Genomic DNA, 27,341 nt, shown 5'->3' with positions numbered 1-27,341 from the left:
GTTAACCCCGCCTATTTCTTGTTCATAGCATTTAAAGCTACAGACACAGAAACAGCACGTCCTGAGGAAAGCTCATTGTGACACTTCTCGTAGTGGCTGTAATTCTGCACCAAGGCTGAATTTCGGGAAAGAGACTTCAGATGCAGTATTAGGGGACCACTAAGGCCTATATAAAAGCATCCAAAACTGCATCTCATGGGATCTTTATGATCTATTGATGTAGTCTTTGGTAATGTACGGATAGCTACTGACAGGTTCAAACTAAGTAATGTGTGACTACAAAGATCACCAGGTGAATGTAACAACACTAGGTGTGTATTACCTGAGCAGATCACCTCCATAACAGCATAAGTGCTGACATATTCTTTTACTGTTCCACAGTCCCTCAGAGCAGACTCAGTCCCAGCACAGTAAGATGTAAACCCCCATGCAGGACGATCTTCATCACCAACATACATTTTTGTTGAAATTTCAGATCCACAGTCCAGCTGTTTGCATACTACAGCTGCATGCTTTACATTCCAAATAAAACTGTACAGTAGTCTCCACTCTTCTTGGTGTTTGATCTCCACTCTGCCTGCACAGCGACTTCCTCCATCCAACAACCTCACATCAAAACCTGGAGAGACAGGAGACAGTCAGGTCCTTTGACTCTCTGCATCCTAATAAAACACTGCTCTCATCTTTCCCATAATCTCTCTGTGAGTGAGTAACTGATGTTGAGAAACAAACTTGTTCTTCCAGTACCTGAGCAGGTGAGTCCAACAGCACTGCCAGGTGAGCAGGTGTTTCTAGCTGAGTCTGAGGTGTCACAGTCCAGGAGACGGGACTCCTTGCCTCCACACTTGAACTCTTTATCCCAGAGTGGACCTTTCCCTTCTCCATAGAGCGCCCCCTGGAGAGCTAAAGGAGCCCCACAGCCAAGCTGCCGACAGACCACCTCTGCATCCAGCCTGTCAAAGTCAGCTTCACACACTGAGACCCAGGACTGATCAGACCTCACCTCCACTCTGCCAGAGCACAGACCAGCTCCCTCCACAAGCCTCACAGACTCTGGAGGAAGAGAGAAGGTCAGTAAGGACATGGAGACAGAAAACCACCAATAAACATGTTTTACGTGCCTCAAGAATGATTAAAACAGTTAAATTACATTACAATATAATTAATAAAATATAATTATTAAAATTTAAAAAATATTTTACGTGAGGTGAATCTATCAAGAAATGAACGTGCTTAAATTTCTTCAGAAAAGGACACCTTTATAAAGTATCTAATAACAATCTGAAGAAGTGCTCTGTGGTAATGTATAAACAGCTAATTTGCAAGGTTCAGATTAAGTAACGTTTGACTACCAACATCCCCAGGTGAATGTGACAACATCTGTGTGTATTACCTGAGCAGATCACTTCTGTGACAAAGGAAGTGTTGAACGTGTTCCTCGTGTGTCCACACTGCCTCAGAGCAGACTCAGTCCCAGCACAGTTAGATACAAACTCCCATGCAGGAAGATATTCATCACCAACATAACCTCTTGTTAAAACAGCAGATCCACAGTCCAGCTCTCTGCAGACTACAGCTGCATGCTTAATGCTCCAGGTATGCCTTTTATATAGTTGTCTCCACTTTTTCTGGTGTTTCATCTCCACTCTACCAGCACAGCGACTACCTCCACCCACCAACCTCACATCAGAACCTGGAGAGACAGGAGACAGTCAGGTCCTCTGACTGTCTCTACAGTCCTGTCCAAAAACAACCTCTAACCTTATCACACCAGAAACACAGTTGTGTTTCCCTAGACTGACACAACAAATACAACTTTACAACTCAACAACCAGTAGTGCCTCGTTAGTTGTCATGGTAAAAGGCTCATGTTCTACCAACCTGGAGGTTCATCAGTGACTGGAGCCTGGAAACCTGAGGAGAGGAAATAACTTCAACATGACTTTACCTTCATTTATTCATTTATCTGTCATTCATCCACTCATCTCTCACTAACTAGTCCAGCCTTCCTTCCTCCCCCTCCCTCCCCCTGACTAACTTCTTCACCCCCTCTCTTTCACACAACCTCTCTTTCACCTCCCTCCTTCCCTCCTTCCCTCCTTCCCTCCTTCCCTCCTTCCCTCCTTCCGTCCTCCCTCCCTCCCTCCCTCCCTCCCTCCCTCCCTCCCTCCCTCCCTCCCTCCCTCCCTCCCTCCCTCCCTCCCTCCCTCCCTCCCTCCCTCCCTCCCTCCCTCCCTCCCTCCCTCCCTCCCTCCCTCCCTCCCTCCCTCCCTCCCTCCCTCCCTCCCTCCCTCAATACAATGTATAACAGTCATATATGCAGTAACACAAGTATTCTAAAAGTATACTAATACAAACATGTGTACAGATACAACAGAGCCCTACCTGCGCTCCAGAACATGACCACCAGCATTAGGACCGGGAGCATCTCTCTCTCAGACTGGGTCTCCACTGGGCTGTAGAAGACTTCTGACTGGGGAGTGGACTGAGGGCTGAGGACACAAACTGCTGCTTCCCTCCTATCAGTTATGTATCTTCAGTTTCCTGTGATGCATTTCCGCATCTCGTACAGCTTGTCTGCTTTCATACTTAATATCTCTGGGACCATCTTGCAGCTCATGTCAGGGTGTCAGAGGCAGGCCAAGGGGAGTGGTCTTACACACACTCACACACACACACACACACACACACTCACACATACAAACACACACTCACACACACACACACACCTTCAATACAGAAAAATAAGGGACGCCTGCCGCAAAGGGGGCCGCACCCCTCGGGGTCACAATGACCACAGGCACAACTTAAAACATGTTTTCATTCAAATATTAAGATTCATAAATGGACATTATAAAAATATATCTTCTATTGAAATCTGTGTGAACAGATGCACTCAGTCTATCTCTATGTCACAACTCAAGTGGTCATATCATCATAGCTGAATAGGACACAGCTATGACAATAATAAACATAGGCAAACAAAGTTTGACAGTGACCACTAAAAATGGGCTTTTGGAGGAACTTATGAGATGTGAACCATATTTTATTAAGTTATTAAATTAACAAATCCAAAACTTATTAACTTTAAATTAAACAAATACTTTGATACTCAAAAATGTATATTGGCTAAAAAATATATTGTGCAGAAGACTTGCAAAGGATCTTCCATGAACATCATGAACATGATAACATCAGTGATCAGAAGTAGTAGTGGTCAGCGGTTCTTAACATTTGCAATGTTAGAAATGTCATGCACACGTGTACATAGAAAACACATCCACTCACACAGATACAGTACACACACACACACACACAGAGACACGCGCACACACACACAGGGGCATGCTCATAGAATGGAGGAATGTGTGGGGGAGTGAGGCTGTCTGGTAACAGATTCAGAGCTCTGATCTGGCCTGCCTCTACCACCTCAGCACCAGCAGCCTCGCCACATCTGGGAGGCCTGCTCTCAGTCAGCACATGCACACTGGAAACACCCCCTCTTGGTGGACTTGATTGTTTTACCCACAACTCAAAGCATCGCCATCTGTCAGATGGACTTACAAAGACACTCTGTCACAGGCTCACTGGTATCAACACCATAACATAACTATATACTTTCTCTATAGCTGTGCATCAGTGTGATTGTCTGTGCATGTAGGAGGGGGTTTGTCTGTGTATCCATGTGTCCATATGCAGTGTGTGTGTGTGTCCTACCTTCTACTCACCATCATAACTCACCCCTCTCCTCCACTGTTCTTTCCTCCACCCTCCCATCCTGCACTAGCTTGTTCTCTGCTTCTCTTTCCATAGCTCCATGTGTAGTGACAGCAATGCCCAGTCAGTCTAGTGAGTTTGGTTTATAAATATTGAGGGAAGGAGGGAGCACAAGAGGGGAGGAATAGAGGGAGGGAGCAGGAGAGGGAGGAATGGGTACAACTTTAATCTCTGCTCATCACTGCCCCCTTTCAGTCAGTTACAGCATGACAGCAAACCTAAGTCCTTGGATTCGTACTATTTAGGCTATTTCAGGAAACTTAACACAGTTAACCATTGTAGTACATTATACATTATACTTGTGGTCATATTCTCTTTGGTAAAAGATTTTCTTAGAAGACAAAGGAAACACCTGCCGTAACACTCTACCAAAGTCGCAAACAACAATATACAAGGCATTTTACGTCCGTGCGTGACGCTCGGTCTGATGTATTCTGCCGTTAAGCAAAACGTCCAGGACGCATGGGAAGGTATGTAAACGTGTTTTCAGTTCTACCCAACTCTTCAGGATAATTATTAAAATAAAAGTATTGCCATTGATCCTGTGTCATTGAAAATCTCTAGCTAGCTCTCTTTTTGCGTTTTGCACAGCACATAATAAAAAGTTGTGTGTGTGATCATGTTAGCTAGGTGACTTATGATGTTTTGTTGTCGTGTTAGCAATTTAGCTTGTAAATTATGTCATGTGAGTCATTGCCTCTATAGTCGTATAATTATAAGTTTATTTGTTGATATGACGTGCTATGACTCACACAGAGATCGATGTTAATGACAAACTGGCAAACATTAATGGCAAACATAATTATGAGACAAGATCATGAAACATCTCGTCTGTCACGAACAGAACTTAACCATGGATGTAAAACCCAAGAAAGCGTTCTCCCCCAAAGGTGGAAAAAAATTTGCACCAAAAAGAAAAGGTGAGTCGATAATACTGAAGTTACTGCAGTTTGTGTCTGAACGAACTTACTACACACAACAAATAGATTGTAAACAGTGTAACGTCTTTAGTAATAAGCAACCATCATTCTTAGATTCCATTGGGAAACCTGGGACCAAACAAACTGATAAACCAGGAGGACATGGGACTGGTAAACCTGGTGGTCAACGGACAGGTAAACCAAGCGGTCAATGGACAGGTAAACCAGCCGGAAAACCGACAGGAAAAAGGCCGTTCAAGCCCAACAATGCAGAGAAGGGTAAGAAGTTTGTGAAGTCACAAGGGAATGGAGCTCCAAAGAAATTTCTGAAGAAGCCAACAGATGGAAAGTTCTCCAAGAAGAGGAAGTTCACTCCTGGAGAAGGGAACGAGGAGGGTAGGACATATTTCTGTTCTCAGACTAGTCAATCAAATAATGTAACTGTCTATTTGTCTTATATCGTTTCAGTCAATCACCTGTCTATATGCTTGTCTGCCTGCCATTTTGTTTGCGTTTAAATTCTGCTGTCTAACTGTGTGTCTTTGTGTACCCAAACGCAGGTTCAGAGGCTAAAAAGCCCAAGTGGGATGAGTTCAAGCAGAAGAAGAAGGATCTGAAGGTGTCTCGGCAGCAGTTGGAGGGGAAGGAGAGGTTCCAGATCATCAGCAGGGCCAAGCAAGTCTGGGAGATCCTCAGGAAGTAAGCCAGCCAATCAACGCGTTTCTCTTCTCTTGTTCCGTTTCGTTCAGTGCACACACACACACGGATGGATGTGACTGTTGTTTTGTCCGCAGGAAGGATTGTAGCAAGGTAAAGAGAGCCGAACTCGTTAAGGAGCTCCATGATCTGATCCAGGGAAAGGTCAAGTCTGTAAGTGTCCCCCTCTAGTGATGTCATGCTGTTTAACGCCTGTCTGCTGGCACCATAAGGATGAAGCTACAGCTCTTGACCTCCTCCCTTCACCACCTTCTCTTCTGACGTCCCGCCTCATCCTCTCTCCCGGCTTCCCCTCCTCCCCCCCTCACACCCCCTCCCTCCTGTTCCAGATAGCGTTTGCCCATGACTCCACACGCGTGCTGCAGTGCTACATCCAGTTTGGGAACGACGAGCAAAGGCAGGAAGTGCTCGCCGAACTTCAAGGTCAGCCACGGTCTCTTCAAAGCAATCCCCCCTGTCTGTCCCACCGCCTGTGATTGTCAAGGCCGGTGTGTGTGTGAGGCGAGTGCGAGTCCTGTGTGCCTGATCATGCTTAACTGTTTTGTGTTTTGGCTGGCAGAACACATGGTGGAGCTGAGCAAGTCGAAATACGCCAAGAACATCGTCAAGAAGTTCCTCATGTATGGGTGAGTGGAACGCAGCGGATCCCCTACATCACCCACCTCCGTAGGACCAGTCTGTTCATGTGTGTGTGTGTGTGTGTGGCAGCAACAAGGAGCAGGTGCAGAGCGTGATGCTGGCGTTCAAGGGGAAGGTCAAGCAGATGCTGCGTCACTCGGAGGCGTCATCCGTGGTGGAGTACGCCTACGACGAGAAGGCGGTGCTCGCTCAGAGACTCATGCTGACCGAGGAGCTCTACGGAAACACCTTCACCGTCTGCAAGGTCTGCGCACACACACACATTGTCATTGGTAGCGCGCTCTAATTGGCTGCGAAGCGATCGTTCTCCTGTGCGTGACTAGCCTGTGTTTGTGTGTGTGTGTGTGTGTGTGTTTCGCGTGCGGCCGTTCCTCCCTCCAGTCTTCAGAGTGTCCAACTCTGGAGAAGGTTCTGGAGACCCACCCAACGAAGAACAACACCATCCTGGATGAGATGAAGCAGAACCTCACCCCGATGGCTCAGAAGTAAGTGCCAAACCCCCCCCCCCCCTCCCCCGTGCACACTCTACACACACTCCCGCCTCTGATGTGTGTGTGTGTGTGTGTGTGTGTCCAGAGAGGCGGTGGTCAAACACTCGCTGGTCCACAAGGTGTTCCTGGACTTCTTCCTGCACGCCCCGGCCAAGCTGAGGACGGAGATGATTGAGTCCATCCGCGAGGCTGTGGTGTACATGGCTCACACGCACGACGGCGCCCGCGTGGCCATGCACTGCCTCTGGCACGGAACACCCAAGGTGACCACGCCCGCCGGGAGGGAGGGGGGGGTATATGTGGACGTGCCCATGCATGTGTGTGTGTGTGTGTGTGTAAAAGAGAGACTGGTATAGGCTTCATCTTGTGTGTGTTGGCTGATGAATTTGTTCTGTGTTTCAGGATAGGAAGGTCATCATTAAAACCATGAAGACGTACATGGTCAAGTTTGCAACGGTAGGAGTCGATCTGATCGCAGACAATCGTGCCTCTAAATCTGTTTGTGTGACGTGACTTCAGTGTACCGCGCGCGTGTGTGTTCTCTACAGGGGGAGTTTGGCCACCTGGTCCTGTTGGCAGTGTTTGACTGTGTAGACGACACCAAGCTGGTCAAACAGGCCGTCCTCTTAGTAAGATCCGTCTCTGTCTGCCTTTCTTAACTCCGATCACTGTCTTTCTATTTCGGTCTCTCTATAATTCTCTCTGCCTGCATTGATACTGCATATCCACTGGGATCAGAATTCTCTCCCTCTTGGATCTTTGTTGGTCGTGCTCTCTCTCACCCCCCATCCCTCACACTCACTCTGTCCCCTCTCCCCTGTAGGAGATCCTGTCCTCTCTTGATGATGTGATCACTAACAAGTACGGCAGGAAGGTCCTGCTGTACCTGCTGAGCCCCAGGGACCGCGCCCACCTGCTGCCCGAGATCCTCCAGGTGCTGCAGCGCGGCGACGGCAACGCCCACAGGTGAGGTCCTCTGCGGCTTCCGATTGCCGCGTGCCAGCCCCGCCCTGCTCCACTCCCGCTCCCTGATTGGTGCTGACCCTCCCTTCCCCTCTGTCCCCCCTCCCTCAGTAAGAAGGATGCAGCTCTGCGTCGTCAGGAGCTCCTGGAGGCGGTGTCGCCGCCCCTGCTGCAGCACCTGTGTGACAACGCCGCCTCCATGGCGACGGACAAGGCCGTGAGCGTCACCATCAGTGACATCCTGGGCGCGGCGGTGGGGGACCTGCGGCCCGCCATGGAGGCTGTGGCTGAGCTGGCTGCACCTGACTTCACGCCGGGAGGCACGGACGGACAGGTGTGTGTGTGTGTGTTTAACTAGTGTGGTGATAACGTGCAAAGTGTGCTGTGTGTGAAATCTTCCGTTTGTGCCACCCGCTGTGTGTGTGTGTGTGTGTGTGTGTGATGTGTTGTTTTTTCTTCAGCTGCACATGTGTGAACATGCTGCTGGTCACCTGGTCCTGAAGTGGCTGATCGAGCAGGACGCCAAGATTCAGGAGGCTGGCAGAGAAGGTAGGTCACATGACCTCATCTCTGTGTGTATGTGTGTGTGTGCATCCTATACGTGTGTGTGTATCCTGTTTGTGTGGTGGTGGTGTGTGCGTGTGTGTGTTGATCCTTGGCTTCCTGCTCCCTCAGAGCGGTTCTCCAGAGTGCTGCTGGAGAAGGTGGGCCTGGAGCAGATGAAGACCTGGGTGCAGGTCAACAGAGGAGCCATGGTGCTGTGCAGGTCAGGACGCTCACGCCCACATGGGGCCGAAGACGCACACACACTGTTCTTTCTTCGTCTTGACGTTCTAGAAGAATCACTCTCTCCCCCTCCCCACCCCTTAGTCTTCTGAAGAGTGCCGATGTGGACGTGGCCGCGGAGGTGAAGGAAGGGCTGACGTCCATGACCTCTGACCTTAAGAAGATCAAGAACAGCAAAGGAGTCGAGGTCCTCTTGGAGAAGCTGGCTGCATAACTGGACGCCCTGACTTCCCCTTCACCTGTCTGGACACACACACACACACACACACCACTGCAACCTCATGGACCCTCCAGTTCTGTTCTGTTTCAGCAGAGAACAGTCCTGCTGAATGGGTTGGTTGTTCTGACTCTTGACTCAAACCCTCGGCCATGATGATGATGACGACGATGATGATGATGGTGTGTGTGCGTGTTTGGAGCCTATCTGTCCATCCTGACCTGCCTGATGATGATCTCCGGTCAGTAGAGGAACAGGAGCGCTCATCGCTAAGATACAGACCATCGGGGATGGCCGGCTGTAGTTACAGTATTTAAATGTAATAATTCTCTGTTGAAATACTCTGGACACTCAGAGTCTGTTTTTGTATGACTTTGTAACTGTGGTTAATACTGATCGAGTGCTTGCTGATGGTCAATGAACTTGGAAGCCTTGTTGAAACAATTGTGCTAAACTATTGAATTAAACACAATGTCAAAGGTTTTAGTTTGTACAGAGTGCTCTTCATGTCCATCACATCCAGCAACCGGCATTGTTTATCCGACCTCATTTGAATGTTTTCCATTTCACTAGATTTTCAATTAAATCATGTGGTCTCAGTGTCAAAGTATTTTGTAAGTAGAGGTCTGTTTGGTTTCACCTACACAAATCTGTTCCGGTGTGGTGCTTAATTTCTTGGAAAGCACACACAGGATTAATCCACAGAATTAAGTGTCCTGCTTTCTCAGGTTCCACTTAATTCTGGTTTTGTGTCCTCAGAAACAGCCTCTTCTCAGACGGAGCTCTGGGTCTCAGTCCACCTGGGCCCCGCGTGGTCTCAGTCCACCAGCCTCAGTTATCTAATCTGACACAGAAACACACTGCCACTCCTTCCATATTACAAATCGGCTTTAGGAGATTCAATCTTCCACAGATGCCAGTACGTAGGCAGACCAGGGGGAGGCGGGAGGCCTCATATTCCTCCAGATGTTGCATCTTGAACGTATTAATTGGTGGATGTCCGCAGTGGTGGATTACATGTCACAGTTTAGAAACACAAAAACAACATAGGTCGAGAGGACGGATGGGGGAAAAACAGAATTATGATTTAAAATTATCTTTAATGTGAAGAAAAGTAATAATTGTCTGCCCTTTCTGGTCCATACATTCTCAAAGACATTGGTTTTACAATAGACCACAGTTTTACTAATAGTCAAGGCAGATTATTTTCATGATATATCATTTAACTGAGCAGTAATGTGCGATCATGGCTGCCCACATCTACTAGAAAGCATTTGTCCAAGCATATGGGTTCATAAAGGATAATATTCCCCAAGGAACAGTCCTGAAGTCAGTGTAATGTTTCTCTCCTAAGGCTCAGGTGGGGACAGGGGAAGGAAAGGCTTATCCTGGACCAGCACCAAGGCAAAGGCCAACTCTCTTGGCAAACCAAGAACAGGCAACTCTTCCAGGCGATAGTGTGACATCCTGTGGTGCAGGGAGCAGTAGGTGAGGTTAGTGGTGGTGTTCCTATGGTGAGGGGACCAGTAGGTGAGGTTAGTGGTGGTGTTCCTATGGTGAGGGAGCAGTAGGTGAGGTTAGTGGTGGTGTTCCTATGGTGAGGGGACCAGTAGGTGAGGTTAGTGGTGGTGTTCCTATGGTGAGGGAGCAGTAGGTGAGGTTAGTGGTGGTGTTGCTATGGTGAGGGGAGCAGTAGGTGAGGTTAGTGGTGGTGTTCCTATGGTGAGGGAGCAGTAGGTGAGGTTAGTGGTGGTGTTGCTATGGTGAGGGGAGCAGTAGGTGAGGTTAGTGGTGGTGTTCCTCGCGGCATGCCGCCAGCCTGCGGGCAGCCCTCGTAGCGAAGCGGATCTTTCCCCGGGCCTTGATCACAGATGTGTACTCGTTGGCCTTCAGCTTGGTGTAGTAGTCTGAGAACTTGTTGTAGAGGATGGAGATAGGCATGCCGTTCAGGATGATGCCGAAGGAGATGCAGGCGAAGGCGAAGAGCCGGCCCAGGTGTGTCTCTGGGTACATGTCACCGTAGCCCACTGTGGAGATGCTGACCTGGGGTGGAGGGTGGGGGTGGGGGTGGAGGGTGGGGTTGAGGGTGGGGGAGCAAATATGAAGCAAATCCAAAACTCATAGCTCACATCCATTTGTTGTTTATGCGATGTGAAATTATTACTAGAGGTGTCATTTCCTTGTGAGGGTGTGTGGGGGTCAGAGCTGGGGTCAGGGGTCGTACCGCGGCCCACCACCATGCATGGGGGATGGAGGTGAAGTTGGTGTGGGGAACGTCGTGCTCCACCGTGTACACCATGGCAGAGAACGTGAAGATCCCCATGGCGATGAACAGCAACAGACATCCCACCTGACATCAACAACAACTACAATCATCATCATCATCATCATTCTACTCCATTCTTTGCCTCTACCCCACTGTACACCCCATTTCTATTGTCTCCTCGACTGGACTGGACTGGACTCGTCCTCACCTGGTGGTAGCACTGTCTCAGTGTGAATCCAAAGGCCCTCAGGCCCGTAGAGTGTCTGGCCAGCTTCAGGATCCTGAAGATCCTCATGAGCCTCATGATCCTGAGCACCTGGCCCAGCTTGCCCACGCGGCCCACCGTCTCCACGTCGCTGTGCTTGCTCGGCTCCTGGTGCTCGAAGAGCTCGAGCAGCATCTGCAGGTAGAGCGGCAAGATGGCGATCAGGTCCACGGCGTTGAGCATGCTGCGTCCGAAGCGCCGCAGGTCAGGGGCGGAGGCCAGGCGGAGCAGGTACTCCACGGTGAAGAAGGCGATGCAGAAGGTCTCCACGCCCTCGCCGTGGGTCCTCCCGCTCAGCGCGCCCGCCGCCGTCCTGTACTGCATCTCCTCCACCGTGTTGAGCGTCATGGCGACCAGCGACGCCAGCACGAAGAAGCTGGAGGCCACCGCCATGAGCTTGGCGGGGACGGAGGAGAAGGGCTTCTCCATCAGGTTCCACAGGAGGCGGCGGGCGCCGCCCAGCGCCCGGCCCAGGAACAGCTCCTCGTTCTCCTCCAGCTCCACCTCGGCCTCCAGCTGCCTCTGGATCTTCAGCTGCTCGTTCAGCTCGTCCTGACGCTCCTCGAAGGAGATCCGGCAGCAGCGGTGGGTGTTCTTGATCCTCACGCCCCAGTAGTTGATCTCCTCCAGGAAGTGACGGGGACACAACTCGTCTGGACAACGGTTAGGCTAGGTTAGGTTATGTTAGGGGGGATCAGGGTTCGGGTTAGATTCAGATTCAGCCTAAGAATGCGAATCAGGTTGGATATCAGTATCGGAATCAAATTCATAAATGGAATCAGATTTATAAATGAAATCAGATTCAGGAATTAAATCAGATTCAGGAATCAATTCAGATTCATTTAATTTCACAATTAATTTTGTCAGACAAGAGTCAGACACAAGATCAGGTCTGTGATGACATTTAGCATCAAGTCCTACCTTTGATCCAGAGAACCCCTGTCCTGTAGAAGTTGAAGATGTTGTGGAAGATGTCCGGGTCTCTGTCGAAGAAGAACTCGTTCTTTTGGACCGCATAGTCGTCACACAGGTCCAGCTTCCTGTTGTGGTCCGTGTAGGTGGCTAGCCGGCCAATCCGGGTCTTGGGGTACTTGGCGGCCGAACTGTAGGAAATCTGGTAGACCTTCCCTCCCACGTTAATGTTCAGCATGTAGTTCTTGGAGGGGGAGGAGGGCATTCTAGGAGAAGCCAGGACACCATCCTCTTCCTCGTCCTCGTACTCGGCATAGATGTCATAGATATCCTTGCTCAGCTCCTGCATGCTGTTCCATGGCTTCAGCCAGTGGTTCTGTCCAAAGGCCAGGTCCTCGTCAGGCTCCTTGGTGGTGATAGTCGGACCCCCCAGTTTGTAGTTGGGAAAGAGGCTCTGACGTCTGTTATTCTGCTTCAGCATGGTATCTGAGTGTGAGAGTGTGTGAGAGTGTGTGAGAGTGTGTGAGAGTGTGTGAGAGTGTGTGAGAGTGTGTGAGAGTGTGTGTCCGCCTGCCGGCCCGGCCGCGGCTCACTGCCTGTGGGGAGGCATTCCGCAGGTTTGATAACCCCTCACAGTGACACATACACACACACACAGACACACACACACTTACACAGGTATGACAAACACAACACAGAGAAGAGTGACTCACAGAGATGCAGCTGTGACCGTCTAATGTTGCTGACTGAGAGGATGTGGGCGCTTAAAGTTTTATGTACTATTATCCCTCTCTCCTCCCCTCGCGTCCTCTCCTCCTATCGTGTGTAGTCGAGGACGTCTCTATAATACTCGTCCTCCATCCTGCTGCCAGTAAAGAGTATTAATAAACAGTATGAGGATGATTAGATTTTGATTCTTCAAAACGATTCCTTCAGCTCCTGATCTTTTTGTGTTGACCTACTATAAAATAATCCTCTAGGACTGTGTTTGTGATCTGTACAATCATGTGGGACTGTGTTTGTGACCTGTACAATCCTAAATCCTGTAGTTTGGAGACAGTTTGAAGTTCTGCAGCAAACATTGTTTTTTAACCAGTGGAGTTCCATAGTCTCCTCGTGCCTCTTGCTTTTCTGCTCCATTGGTACTGGGGCATATGCATTAACCTTAACCACTTCCTGGTTTAACCACCAATCCTCCTGGCTCTCAGTGAAAAGCAAACCCCCCCATCACACACACAAAGCTGCTTTCCTGTGATGTGATAGGTTTAGGATACGAGATGTGCAGCTGGTGAAGATCTTAAAACAGCTGGCTCGTCACTCAGGGATTAGTATAATCTGGGAAACACAAGAAGAATATCTCCAGCAGCAATAACACACGAGAGACAGAGTGTGTTTACCGTATGTGCTTGTGAGTGTGTGTATTCTAAAATACATGCATGATCTGGTTGCTTCAGGGTGACATTGGCCTCTTAGTCCTGACCTGAGGTCAGCCCTGGTCCGAATTCTGACCACAAACCCACTGGAGTGCTCAACAGAGCACTGACCCAGGACCACCCCTATGGATCCTAGCTGTTTTGCCGACAGCCTGGCTTTGTGGTCCGTGGAGGTACCACCTGTCTCGGTCTGGTTCTCCTGCTGCTGTGTCAACTTCACAAGGAACCTTTGATCCAATCTAGTGTTACCAAATAGACGTAGCTGCTCACTATACAGGTGCTAACATCTTCAACCCTTTGTGTGCGTGTGGCGCGTATTTTGTGACGGTGTGTCGGTAATTTTAGCCGCGAGCGCCATCTACAGTACCTGATCCAGTTATCCTGGTCTGAATTTGCATGACCATGACTTCAAAGTACGTCGGTTAGCTTTCAATGTGTGTATTGAATGGATGAAGCCCAGAGCGGTCAGTGTGACGTGTCATACATGTCACACATCATTCTGATGTACATGGAGCACCAGTGTTCCTGGGGGATTAAGTGTTTATCAAAAGATGAATACTGCCACCTGCCTTTGCTCTCCCTTACTCTTGGAGAATCTGTTGACTAGCACAGCACAATATACATTTGAATAGCTATAGACCCATGTGTCCATAGGTCTTCAGTTTTGAAAACAGACAGGACTCGGGGGCTGAATAACTGTGGATCTTGTTTTTAATTTGAAGTGATTGCAAATCAGTTTCTCACAATACAGAGCGTTTCAACCCCCCCTGTACAAGGCTAGAAAAGTCACAGAGACGGCACACAAACATAGAAAATAGTTTAACAAATTGTGTTTTTCTTTTTCAATTTTTTCATTTTTTTTTTAAATACATCTTACTCTACCCATGGTACTATGACCAACCATTGCAAAAATTGATTTCAGTCAAATGTATACAATCTTATTTACAGTGGAGGAGCGTTAGATCAAAGTGCATCAGAGTCCTGATTCTGGTCTTGGTGGTGGGGGGGGGGCTGTACAATGTTTACAAATGCTGTTGTGTACCACTGCTCCCCTGCTTAGGCCTCAGCACAGAGACAAGCTGGAGAAGCAGGTCTGGAGGTAATGCACTTAAATAGAAAAGAAAACAAACTTACATCTTTAAAGACAATTCAGTCTAAAATGTGTCTTCTCATAAATATTCAAATATTCACAAAGACTGCTTCGCTTGGTAGACCCCCCCGCATCACTTAGCAACCAGGTTGACCTATGACCTTAAGAGAAGGCCGGAACAGAATTGTTGACACATGATTGGGGGACGGGGAAGGAAGAGGTGATGATTTGGGAGGCCACACCCCCAGGATCCCAACAAACTTTGGACATACCGTGTGTGATTCAGATACAGATCATTAGCACATTCACACATGACAGACAAGTCCGCTACCCCTGATGAACAACAACAAGCTAATGCACTTCTGAAGGCATATGGTCGCTGGAGCAGCCGTTGGCACAGTAACCAGAGGTGCAGTAAACTGCCAGGGAGTGTTGAAAAAAATCGGTTAGGTGAGGTCATCATCTGTGTTAACCACTGAGATCTGCAGGGAGAGGGCAAAGGAGAGGGTCAGTGCACATGATTCTCCATCCTGGTGCTCGTGCCCCCCTGCCCTGCACGTTTTAGATGGTCACATGAATGGATCATTATCAAGCTCAGCAGAAGCCTGATAACAACCCATTCATTTGAATCAGGTGATGAGGAGCAGGGAAACGTCTAGAACACGCAGGGCATGTGGGGCACGAGGACCAGGATTGAACATCACAGTTAGTGAGAGCACAATGAGGGGTAAGAGAATCAACCTATTAACCAATTAGAGGCTTAGGGTGGTCTGTCTGGGTGACAAGGGAGCAGGGGGGCTGACTGAGTCCCTTAAACTAAGCTGATTACAGGGCAACTGGTGTCTGGCTTTAGAGCAGGGTCACTGAGCATGACCATTACCAGGTCACAAGGCCATCCATAACTGTGGACCCCAGTCCCCTCACTGTGGTGCTATGACCACCAATCTAGATCCTAATAACCCATCTCAACCTTGTTACAAAGGGGCAACTGAAACAGGCATGTTCCATGGTGGGAGCTGATAGGCTAGTCCTTGCAGGATGGGGGGAGCAACAGGCTAGTCCTTGCAGGGTGGGTGGAGCAACAGGCTAGTCCTTGCAGGGTGGGTGGAGCTGACAGGCTAGTCCTTGCAGGGTGTGTGGAGCTAACGGGCTAGTCCTTGCAGGGTGGGTGGAGCAACAGGCTAGTCCTTGCAGGGTGGGTGGAGCTAACAGGCTAGTCCTTGCAGGGTGGGTGGAGCTGACGGGCTAGTCCTTGCAGGGTGGGTGGAGCTAACAGGCTAGTCCTTGCAGGGTGGGTGGAGCTAACAGGCTAGTCCTTGCAGGGTGGGTGAAGCTAACAGGCTAGTCCTTGCAGGGTGGGTGGAGCTAACAGGCTAGTCTTGCAGGGTGGGTGGAGCTAACAGGCTAGTCTTGCAGGGTGGGTGGAGCTGACGGGCTACTCACGGCAGGGTACGTGTGGCCCACGGTGGAGCTGTGGCGGGTGATGTCGATGTTCAGGTCCTCCTCTGTGGTCTTCAGGTAGACGGGGTTGTCGAAGTTCATGCTCTTCTGGTTCTTCAGCTGCCAGTTCCTCCACATGAGGTATCCTCCAGCCACCGCCATGGCCAGCAACACTGGGGGGGAGGAGAGGGAGGGTGAGTGATTATACACAGTGTGAGTGGAGGGAGGAGAGGGAGAAAGAGAAAGAGACACTCACAGACAGGTAAGATGGCCCACGCAGCAGCAGATCCTCTAGCTGTAGAGTCGACCTCATGGATGGATGTGCTCACGTTGGCCTCTGCAACACAAGAGTTAGCCCAGATCAGACCAGATGGGAACAGAGCTAGCACACAGACCAGACGTAAGAGCTAGCAAAACACACACACATTAGTGTTCTTCACACAGACCATTAAGAGTTTCAGAGCGCGACAGGGAGTGACAAGACTGGTAAACAGTAGGTGAATGGAAGAGAGGGAGGGAAAGACAAATAATGGAGTTTTGTGTAAGCTCTATTCTGCCTCTAGAGCTGCCTCTGTTTCCTGCCACCATAGCCTGGCACCAGTCTCTGCCCAGGGGCACTCTACATCCTGGCACTGCCAACCTGGCCCTGTGCAATAGGACGGTATGGCTGAATACCAAACTGGTACTGGAACCCTCACCAGGGCCAAAATGAACATCTCATCAGTAGTTTAGAAGAGGTGATTGTGATGAATGGACTACAAATCAGTTCAACTCGTAGTAAAAATAGACAATACAACTACCAGTAAAATCACTGCTTAAGACTACAACTGCCAGAAGGCCTACACAACATGGATAAAGTGCACTACAATGACCAGTACAGCCTCTGCTTAAAGGACTACAACTCCCAGTGCTTCCCAGTCCACAGCCTGGGTTTATGCAGGTGTAGGGGATTACCTGCTGGCGGACGCATCAGCGCTTTCCCAGTATCCTCTGCGGGAGGGGGAGAGGCCACTGTCATAAGAGAGCAGAGGAATGCTTTGGCAGGGTATTATCTGACATACTTGACCAGTGGTTCCCAACCCTGGTCCTCAGGGCACCCCTGTCCTGCAACTGATTCAAATGAATGGTCACAAGCAGGCTTCTGCAGAGCTGGATAACGACCCATTCATTTGAATCAGGTGTGTTGGTGCAGGGAAACATCTAAAACATGCAGGACAGGGGTGCACCGAGGACCAGGGTTGGGAACCACTGTACTAACTAAACAACTAGAGACAGAACCAGCCTTCACCTGCCATGCAACCACTGATGTCATAGGACTATGCTGTATCCTAGCTAGAAGCAGGTACATGTGCAGCCAAGCCGACCAACCAGACCAAGCAGCACAACCAGGCCATTAGCATGAGGACTCCGCAAGGAGAGATGATTGGACGAGCATCAAAGAGTGAGAGGAGATCAAAGAGGGAGAGGAGATGAGTGGACTAGGAGGGAGAAGAGATGGACGAGCAGCAGGAAGGGAGAGGATTGGACGAGTCAAAACATGTCAGCTCACATCTAGAAAGTGTCCCTCCCTCCCCCCCTCGGGCTGGAGTCCATGCAGCTCCAGAGATCAAGACGAATAGTTCTGCCCAGTGCCGCCCAACTCGCCAGCTTATCCTCTCAAATCCTGGATACTTTACGAGCGCCACACACAATGACCCAATGTCAACCTCCCCCTTGCCCTCCCTGAAACGGGCACCATTCACCCTTTAGTCCGAGGCTGAGGCTACCCCTCAGGATCACAGCTGAAAGCTTTGAACAAAACTATTCAGTATTCATCCAACTGACAGCCGTCCCTCTCCCTTCTCCGACCCCCTCCTCTTCACCACATCTCACACACACACACACACACACACCATTCTGTGCCTGGGTGGCACGTTAAGCAGTTAGCGAGAGTGTAAAAGCCTGGTGACATCTGAGGACTTCTAAATGAGGAACCCATGACCAGAGAAGAGCAGACAGGAGCAGAGACCAGAGAGGAGCCAAGAGGAGGAGAGCAGTACAGCTTCCCATACACACTCGGCTAAACCAAATAGAAACAAAAGCCCTCTGCAAGCAGCCCAGAACAACACCTCCACATTTCCCCATCCCGCCCAGCCACACTGCAGGGTGGGAGGGCGGGGTGTGTGGGCGCGTCTCACCTGGTCGGCAGCGGAGGCCGTCTGCAGACAGGTCCTGGTCCCCGGGACACACACAGGTGAACTTGGGAGAGTGTTTGTTGATCTGGGGGGCCGGGAGGCACATGAAGCTACAGCCCCCGTTCTCCCCCTTCTCACTGCACCAGTTGGTACCTGTGGGAGGGGCAGGCGGGGGGGGAGAAGGGGGCACAAGACACCCATTTCCCCACCTCAGAACTCGTACTAAAAGATGTCGATGTGGAAGGGTTCCCCACACAGATACGGTGGAGTTTGCAGTGTGCTTACCAGACAGCTGGATGAGTTCGTGGTAGACTATAATATCCTGGGGCTCGTTCAGGTTGCTGGCCAGTGTCACCACGTCTGACCCTGTGAACTTGTTGGCTCCGTAGATGGCCTCGTTCTCCCCGTCTGTCCAGAACACCCGGTCCTGGAACACACACACACACACACCATACTGAGCAGGATCCTGGAGCACAGCAGGTTTAGAGGGACTCCAGAGAGCTCTGCTATACGACCCCGACCCTGGAGAGCGTACCTCGAAGACCGTGAGCGCGAAGGGGTGAGCCAGGTAGTCTGACGACTGGAGCACTTTCCTCCTGTTGTCCCCATTCAGGTCCACGCTACAGAGCATGTGCAGCTTGGAGTCCACCCAGTACAGACGGCTCTTGATGAGGTCTGGGAGAGGACAGATCAACACAGATTATGCACATGATCAGATCAGTCAGTTCTTCTGAGCAAGCTGTGGAGACAGGCCCTCATAACATGTCATCACAGAGCAGGGGTGAGTCCTGACACACACACACCTTGAGGAAAATAGAGAACTGTGTGACAGGGATGAACCAGTTGACAAACCAGTTGCACCACATCAACTCAACAATGACTCAAAGATAACTTCCTATAAACCAGCCTTCCTTGTTCTGACTCACCCAGGGTGATGCCATTGGGCCACTGGATGTCTGTGTCCACCAGAACCTGGCGGTCCACTCCATTCATGCCAGACTTCTCTATCTTGGCAGGCTCACCCCAGTCCGACCAGTACAGGAAGCTGAATCATAACCAGACAGGAAGTCAACATCACCATAGAGGAAGTAAGATACATATGTTACCGACATACACAACGCAAATCACCCCCAGTTAGGAAGGTGAAGGGTCTCCTGCTACGACTTTTGTCCTACCCAGAGAGAGGGTCCACGGCGATGGAGGCTGGTTCCTTCAAGCCTTTGTTGAAGAGGACCTTTCGCTTGGTTCCGTTGAAGTTGGCCACGGCGATGCTCTTTGTCCCAAGGTCGGACCAGTAGATGTTCTTGTAGATCCAGTCCACAGCGATGCCGACCGGCGTCTGGATGTTGTCGATGACCTTGGTGTGATTTCCGACCGCACGCACGTCTCCTCGCCTGTCCAGGGCCGAGCTAAGCAGGACGGGGATGGGAAGGAACAGGGGCGAGGGGGCAAGGTCAGCTCGATGGACTGCTGTCGAGGTTTCTGCCTGTTAGCAAACCCGCAGTGACATGCAAGCACCTGTAGATGGCGCGCTGTCCCAGGTCGGCCCAGAAGATCCTCTGTTGGTTGAAGTCGGCGTCCAAGGCCACCGTGTTCCTGAGCTGTTCTACAATCTGGGTGTACTCCCTCCGCTCCAGACCCAGCTTCCTGATGTCCCGGCGGTTGGTGAAAATCAGACAGGGTTCCTTACCTGGTGGGAGGGGGTGTGTGAGATAGATAAGGGAAAAGAAACTGTCTACAAAGACGGTCACTGATACTCCTGAACACAACATTCTTTTATTATCATGAGAAACAACGGCAGTGTTGTTGCCCTCTCTTTGCCCCCCCCCCCCACCCCCTTCACCCCCATCCTGCTGCAGCCTCGGTCCAGAACAGCAGCCCAGCTGTCCAGGCTGGGTGCTGGACTCTGCCACAGGAAGCCACAGCCGTTTCTGCACCCAGGGAGGTGAGAGGTCAGCGTACCCACGGCCTTGCAGACTCCGGTGGTGGGGTCCATCTGGTAGCCGTTGTGACACTCGCACTTGTAGCCCCCCTTCAGGTTGATGCAGATCTGACTACAGATGCCAGGGTTCAGACACTCATTTATGTCTGCAGAAGAGGGCAGGAATAGAGAGGGGGGCATGGAGAGAGGGAGGTAAGGAAGGAGGGACAGAAGATGAATGATGAAGCCTTTTTAGGGCATTTTCTCTTATCGGTTCCCCTTGTCTCACTTGCCTTGTACTGGGTTTACATATTGGAGCATAGGTATACATGTGTAGTATATGTGTTCATGTCCCCCTCACCCCCGCAGGTCTTGCGGTCGATGAGCTGCAATCCGGGGGTGCAGTCACACTCGTAGCCAATCACCATGTCCCTGCAGATGTGTGAGCAGCCTCCGTTGTTCAGGAGACACTCGTTTAGATCTGCAGCAGAGCAACGCAGGAGTCATCGCCACAACCCCCTCACACACGGTTACACCCCCCCCCCCCCACCACTCACACAGATACACCCCCTCACACACGGTTACAGACACGGTGTCCAGTTGTATGTCAGTAGGGACTGGTACTTACTGCACTCTTTAATAGGCTCATCGCTCCAGTCAGGACAGTCCCGGGCCTTGTTGCACACCTTGCTCATCTCGATACACTCTCCACTACGGCACTTGAATTTGTCTGGTCCGTTACACTGGGTCACTGAGGGGGGAGACACGGGTGGGCAGGGTCCAAGCAGAGAGTGTCTGAGAATCACTAGGAATATGGTGTGTGTGTGTGTGTGCGCGCGCGCAGTGAAATGATGCAAGTGCGTGCAAATGCCCCTGAACATCTGAACCATCCTAAACATGCTACTCACAGTTTTTACAATTCACTTCATCTGATCCGTCTGCACAATCCCGCAGACCATTACACTGTCTGCTGCCATGGATACAGTTGCTGTCCTCACACTTGAACTGGTCAGACCTGCAGGTACGCACAGCTGGGGAGAGAAACAGCATTGCTAGTTAACCTGGTTGTAACCAACTACCCATTGAACCCATCCTTTGCATAAATTCCATGAACGCTTATCATCTCAGAGCAGAGAGCAGACGAGCAAACTTACGACAGTTGGCCTCGTCGCTGCTATCCTTGCAGTCGGGATCGCCGTCGCAGCGCCACTTCCTGTGTATACACTCCCCGGAGCCGCACTGCGTCTCGCTGGACGAGCACTTGGCCGGCGGCGTGGGGTGGCGGCCGCAGCGCTGAGGGGACTCGTCCGATTGGTCCTGACAGTCCACGTCGTCGTCGCACACCCAGCTGGCCGGGATGCAGGTGGCGTTGCCGCACGGGAACTCTGAGGGCGCGCAGGAGGACGGCGAGCAGTCCTGCTCGTCGCTGCCGTCCCCGCAGTCGTCCTCGGCGTTGCACACAAAGTTGCGAGAGATGCAGCGGCCACTGGCGCAGGTGAACTCCAGGGGAGCACAGGTGATGTTACCTGGGACGGAGGAGGGGGGAGGAGGGAGGACAGTCTCAATAGGAGCAACTCAAAACGAGATACATTCATCGGCACATTCCATTCAGCCATACGGTTTCCTCCCAAAACGACCCAGAAAGAGATAAGGGGGTGAAGTAGCAGGGTCAGAGACAGCCCACAGAGAGGCAGCCCACAGAGAGGCAGCCCACAGAGAGGCAGCCCACAGAGAGGCAGCCCACAGAGAGGCAGCCCACAGAGAGGCAGCCCACAGAGAGGCAGCCCACAGAGAGGCAGCCCACAGAGAGGCAGCCCACAGAGAGACAGCCCACAGAGAGACAGCCCACAGAGAGACAGCCCACAGAGAGACAGCCCACAGAGAGACAGCCCACAGAGAGACAGCCCACAGAGAGACAGCCCACAGAGAGACAGCCCACAGAGAGACAGCCCACAGAGAGACAGCCCACAGAGAGACAGCCCACAGAGAGACAGCCCACAGAGAGACAGCCCACAGAGAGACAGCCCACAGAGAGACAGCCCACAGAGAGACAGCCCACAGAGAGACAGCCCACAGAGAGACAGCCCACAGAGAGACAGCCCACAGAGAGACAGCCCACAGAGAGACAGCCCACAAAGAGACAGCCCACAAAGAGACAGCCCACAGAGAGACAGCCCACAGAGAGACAGCCCACAGAGAGACAGCCCACAGAGACAGCCCACAGAGACTCACCACAGTTAAACTCGTCCTCTCCGTTGTCACAGTCCTTCTCTCCGTCACACTTCCAGAACACGGGGATACACTGGGTGGAGCCTGCGCCGCAGCTGAACTCATTCACACGACACGTCCTGGCATCTGATTGCACCACAGGGGCAGGAAATACTGACTCACTGGTCTGGGAGTGTGTTGCAGGCCAGCTGAGCACAGAATTAATGCATCCAGTTGGACAACCAGTCCAAGAAATCTAGCGAACGCATGTTATCAAGCCAATGTGATACATTACAGGATCAATACAGCACTGGTCATGCTGATTGATGCATGTGCTTTCACCAAGGTCTTGACTGAGATTGGAGAGCGCTCTCAATACCGACAGCGAGTGTGTGAGTGTGTGTTATAGATTTTGGTACGGCTACATCCACCAGTGCCAGACCATTAGACCCCAGAGGAGCACGCTCCGAGGAGCATCAGATCCCCTCTCCCAGATGCGGGGTATGGATCTATTGATCCTCCACACCCTCACTGGTAGTTAGCCTTCAAACAGGACAAGGACTGATGGGCCGCAAGGCCTTCGACATGACAGGGCTGGAGGGAGAGGGGCGGGGAGGGAGAACACTAGAGAAACAGCTGGGAGGCTCACTGAACCAGACCCGTGTGTCCCTCCCCATCTCCTCCAGGATCCAGTCAGAAGGGGTGGGCTTCTGAGTCTCCTTCCCAGACAGGACATGGACACGCACCGTGAATAAGTCATGAGGGACGTGGTGACAAGTGGCTACAGGCAGTGCACACAGCACAGCTCAGAGTTCATGGAAAGTGCAGCTTACTATAAAAGGTTACCCACACACATACAGCTGACAGAACAGTTCCAACAGCTGGTCAAACAAAGCAGAATTATCAGAATGTGTGGGCTGACCGACGTGTACGTGTGGGTGTGTGCGTACACCAGAGAAGCACGTGCACCACAAGAAGTATAACTGCCAGCTCTGGAACCATCTGTCTGAGAGAGATACTTGGCACTTTAGGCAGGATCAGATTTAGAACAGTATAACATGGTCGAGGGTCTGAGTGAAGGACAGAGTTCAAAAGGAATGTTCCGGGAGAACTTACGGCAGACTTCCACGCTCTCGTCCGATCCATCTTCACAGTCCGGCTCGCCGTCGCAGTGCCACCTCTTGGGGACACACTGGCCATTCTGGCACACAAAGTCCATCTCTGCACACGTCTTTCTCACTAGGCAACACACACACACACACACACGCACACACAAGTTAGGATGACACGGCATGCAGCAGTCAGACAGATGGCCTGTGTTCCAAACAAGAACCATGTCCCCCCCCCCTCCTTGCATCCTCATGTCTTTCCCCTCACAGTGCAGAGAGTTCAGGAGACAATCCTGTGCAATTAAACCCAACCTAGGGGTTGAGGTAGGGCAGTAGAGGGAGATGACATGGGACAATCAAATGGGCAGGTAATCTAACTGTTACCAAACACATCATTTGATTAGTCCTGCAGGAAGAGTCTGCATACATGTTCTGTGCCAAGTCTTCCCCCTCCCCGACTCTCTCCCTCCATCTATCCATCCAGTCTCACATGACCCAGATACAGGCAGAAACGGAGGAGAAGGAAGAGAATGGGAGGAAGAGGAAAGAGAAGTGGTGTAGAGGAGGGGGCACCGATGCCTCCAGAGACAGGTCTGTGTCACAGCCATATTTAGCTCTGGAAACCTCCGCCGTGGCAGGTCACAGAGAACTGAGGCATGCTGGGATATACAAAGAGGTAACACAGCCAATCACAAGACCTTAACACGGGTTGAAAATGCTGCCAGCGGTGTGTCTCCATTGTAATAATATCTGACATTTAAAAGGTTGTACAGAGAATGGAACGTGTGAGTGTGTGAGAAAGATTGTTTCTTTGTGTGTCTGCAATAGTGTAAAAAGGGAACGTCCTCAATCGGAAAGATGGTGGAAGGGAAAGCCACTGGGCTCTTCTCTCACCACACGTGTTCTCGTCGCTGCCGTCAGAGCAGTCCTCGTCCCCGTCGCACTGCCACACTGAGGGGATGCAGCGGCCGTTCCCACACTGGAACTGGCTGGGGTCACATTCTGCCCTGGACCCTGAAAGACACACACAGAGCTGGGTTAGACCCCTGCAGCAGAGGTGGTACACACACACACACGCGCACGCACCTGACCAGTTCCCACCTGAGGGAGAGTGGTCCTACACTTGAGGCCACCACGTTCACGCAACTTGGATAATGAAGCCAGGTCCTGAGGGCCCACAGGCCACGGTGCTGATGTGGACAAATTCACCAGGAAATGTGTGCTGCTAACCACCTCTACCCCCCCACCAACACACACACACAACCCAATGTGAAACTTCTGAATTCCTCCGCAGCTGTTAGGACAGTGAGGATAGCATGAGGATGGGGTGGGGTTTGTGGTGTTACAGGGGAGGGAGTGGGGCTGGTGTGTGGTGGAGTGTGTGTGTGTGTGTGTGTTGTGGGACTTTTGTGTTGTGCAAGCAGGCATGTTCGCACAGTCAAAAGAGACGACTCATCACATCTCCTGTGGTGCTGCTTTGCTTGCTATTCTGAGAGGAAAACATGCCGGCCAGCCCCCCTGACCATGCCCCCCCCCTCCACTCCCACATCACTGTGTGTGTGTGTGGGGGGGGGGGGGTATTGACAACCTCAGGGGTATTGTTTGTTTTTTTGGTCAAATCAAAATGGGAAAGATATGAGGGAGGTAGAGTATAATTGACATTGACTGGGAGGAAAAGAGAGACTATGCGGTCTATCAGTGGATTCTAGCTCCATTGAGGCTTTTATGGCTTCCTGCTTTTGATCACAGCAGTTTTCAAAACGGTTTATGTCCATTTAATGGGCCTAATAAAACGAATATAAATTGTTTGTAGGCTATGACTTTATATTAGGGGTCAAAGCAACCATTTGACATTTTACCCACTCCCGTCACAGTGACTACGCGCTTGTAACTTTCCCCCTCCCCTTTCACCCGCCCCTCTCCCTCCCTCACTCTGCCCCGGGCCCGCAGACAAGGAGCCGGGGCTGCGAGCGCACCTCCTCCTCAGCGGCAAGCGTGGAGCGGAGTATCACAACAATACACCATAGGAACAGCCTCTACATCTCCATTCGAATCAGAGCAGCGGGAATGGGCTGTAATCGGCGTAGCGTCTCCCTCAATTCACCAACAAGGCTGCAGTCCGTGTGAGACAGACCATGACAAAAAGCGCATCTCATCATGACGCTGTAACCAATGTCCTTTTCAAGGTTTATAGAAAATGTCCCAATTCGCTCTGGAAGCACATCTAGTAGATAAGCTTGAGCTATCTCGGACTCGGTTACTACGGGATACATGTCGTAGCCTACAGACTAGGACACCGCTACTCCGCCAATAATTGATTTCACCTGCTTCGGGTAAATTCATTGCTGCCTACCCCTACCCCCACCCCTTTCCCTGTCACCACAGCGGGGGATGCAGTGCTGCACGGCCTCGTCCAGTTGTTTCATAGACCACACTAAACCAGAGAAGCCTTGGCCTACAGCTAAGGAATACATCCCTTCCCTACATTAAACGCGCTGACAAACCCAGTCTACTTACAGCGGCTGCTTGTGAACACACAGAATACAAAAAACGGTGCTTCACGAGCCAGGGTTTTTCCTATGGCTTTAACGCTGACTATTTAAATAGCCAATTATGCAATCATTTGTCCCGCTAAATCCTTGACAAACATAGGCCCAGTCGCCTTCCTTCCCCGCGTATTGAAAGCTATAATAAAGTGACTGGACAAATGTAGGCCAAATGATCATCTGAGCCTATTAATAAAGCATAATACGCATGATACAGAATTGCCTTGACAATAGCCTACATGTTGCCACTGTGCGGATCCCTACAGAAAGAAATCAAGGTTGAAGTGGGAATTAACGATGAGATTCCCAGGGAGAGGCAACGGCAGGTGTAGTGAAAACAAAACCCCTTGGGTCTTGCTGTCTTACTCATAAGAAGAGTATTACTACCGCAAACGAAACTGATTTCTTCGACTACTTACCGTGAACATAACCGCACTGTTGCAGACATATTAGGATACAGATCCCCAGCATAGAAGAGAGCATTTCGCGGTGTAGCGGAGCAGACTACTATTACTGTGCTAGCCTCGTCTTTCCTCGTTGGTATTTCTGTCTGTACCGACAACCTCCGTCACCGGAGAGCAAACAGAAACCGCCACTATCACGCGCTTTTATCTCATTTAGGCAACGCCGTCCGTCGCTCGTCCACCTCTCAAGCTGCTCGCGAGGCTGCCATGTCCTAATTTACTGATAGCGTAAACCTGCAGCGAATATCCGCACGCTAGTTGGCTGGGGCGGCACGGAGCGTTTTTTCCCCTGCTTCAACATGTCATTAACACAATGTTAACTCTTCCTCTGCCGGACAGTTGCACACCACAGCAATACCAGAGATGGGTGTTATAATTCCAGAGTTTCTGCCATGTGAATTACTGAAATAAAATGAGGACGCAGCAAAAACGCTGAAGGTCTTATTGTATCAGGATATAGGGATATAGAGTCCTTAGAATAGAAAGGCAGAGCACCATGAGAGATTACAGCACCAGTTGTAGGATAGGTTCAGAGATGGTGACAATGCGATAACCTCTTGACCAGGTGTGAGATTACCCCAGCAGCATTCTTCTTCCTCAGAGAGAGAGCGAGAGAAAAAGAGGGGAGAGACAGTCACCTGTGGGCACAAACCACCTCAGTGATAGAATGACGCACCTGTTATCAAAATGGAGGGTATCTGGACTGGGAAGTGTGGGGAGGAGAGGAGAGAAGAGAAGAAAGGAGAGGGGAGGAAAGGAGGAGTCATTGTTGTATTGTGTACATACCGGTGATTCAGACCTGAGGCATTCTCTGTCCTAGATTTCATCATCCCAAAAACAAGAGACACATTATCTTTCTCCTACTGTATGCCTCTCACACATAGGCTACATTACACAATGTTCTCAAACTTTCTGTCTGTCATGCTAACTCTTTCTCCCACTTTGTATGTATGTATGTATGTATGTATGTATGTATGTATGTATGTATGTATGTATGTATGTA

At 50.7% G+C, this 27,341-nt stretch overlaps 4 protein-coding genes across 5 annotated transcripts; 1 reads left to right on the top strand and 3 right to left on the bottom strand.

The window, feature by feature from the left end:
- Positions 1-11: 11 nt before the first annotated feature.
- LOC146236251 (scavenger receptor cysteine-rich type 1 protein M130-like) lies at positions 12-2,595 on the bottom strand. The gene is made up of 5 exons (XM_084687004.1): positions 2,386-2,595; positions 1,882-1,914; positions 1,394-1,693; positions 748-1,053; positions 12-37 (listed from the first exon to the last, which is right to left on the bottom strand). Exons 1-5 carry the CDS (start codon positions 2,426-2,428, stop codon positions 12-14), a joined length of 708 nt encoding a protein of 235 aa, XP_084543130.1. The 5' UTR covers positions 2,429-2,595.
- A 1,594-nt stretch (positions 2,596-4,189) lies between these two features.
- pum3 (pumilio RNA-binding family member 3) lies at positions 4,190-8,993 on the top strand. The gene is made up of 17 exons (XM_084687946.1): positions 4,190-4,247; positions 4,622-4,697; positions 4,812-5,093; positions 5,258-5,396; positions 5,492-5,567; positions 5,744-5,837; positions 5,974-6,040; positions 6,123-6,297; positions 6,435-6,538; positions 6,630-6,807; positions 6,947-7,000; positions 7,093-7,173; positions 7,368-7,510; positions 7,619-7,841; positions 7,969-8,056; positions 8,183-8,273; positions 8,378-8,993. The coding sequence occupies exons 2-17, from the start codon at positions 4,631-4,633 to the stop codon at positions 8,505-8,507; spliced, it is 1,992 nt and encodes a 663-aa protein (XP_084544072.1). The 5' UTR covers positions 4,190-4,247; positions 4,622-4,630; the 3' UTR covers positions 8,508-8,993.
- A 1,302-nt stretch (positions 8,994-10,295) lies between these two features.
- On the bottom strand, positions 10,296-12,434 carry kcnv2a (potassium channel, subfamily V, member 2a). The gene is made up of 4 exons (XM_084687003.1): positions 11,963-12,434; positions 10,985-11,694; positions 10,735-10,860; positions 10,296-10,553 (listed from the first exon to the last, which is right to left on the bottom strand). Exons 1-4 carry the CDS (start codon positions 12,432-12,434, stop codon positions 10,296-10,298), a joined length of 1,566 nt encoding a protein of 521 aa, XP_084543129.1.
- Positions 12,435-14,079: 1,645 nt separating this feature from the next.
- Positions 14,080-26,566, bottom strand: vldlr (very low density lipoprotein receptor). 2 transcript variants are annotated; one of them, XM_084686476.1, is made up of 19 exons: positions 26,294-26,566; positions 24,223-24,342; positions 23,336-23,458; positions 22,244-22,366; positions 21,166-21,537; positions 20,920-21,042; positions 20,640-20,762; positions 20,373-20,492; positions 20,053-20,178; positions 19,609-19,780; positions 19,266-19,499; positions 19,017-19,135; positions 18,626-18,765; positions 18,376-18,517; positions 18,094-18,243; positions 16,871-16,927; positions 16,173-16,253; positions 15,920-16,089; positions 14,080-14,958 (listed from the first exon to the last, which is right to left on the bottom strand). In XM_084686476.1, the coding sequence occupies exons 1-19, from the start codon at positions 26,355-26,357 to the stop codon at positions 14,923-14,925; spliced, it is 2,595 nt and encodes an 864-aa protein (XP_084542602.1). In that variant the 5' UTR covers positions 26,358-26,566; the 3' UTR covers positions 14,080-14,922. The 2 variants fall into 2 exon arrangements, with proteins under 2 accessions (XP_084542602.1, XP_084542603.1); XM_084686477.1 differs by lacking the exon at positions 16,871-16,927.
- Between the last annotated feature and the right edge of the window lie 775 nt (positions 26,567-27,341).

Source organism: Hypomesus nipponensis, chromosome 22 (genome assembly GCF_054491055.1).
Source record: "Hypomesus nipponensis isolate SF chromosome 22, ASM5449105v1, whole genome shotgun sequence".
In the NCBI taxonomy this organism is placed as follows: domain Eukaryota; kingdom Metazoa; phylum Chordata; class Actinopteri; order Osmeriformes; family Osmeridae; genus Hypomesus; species Hypomesus nipponensis.
This window is presented reverse-complemented; position numbering and strand designations above follow the sequence as displayed.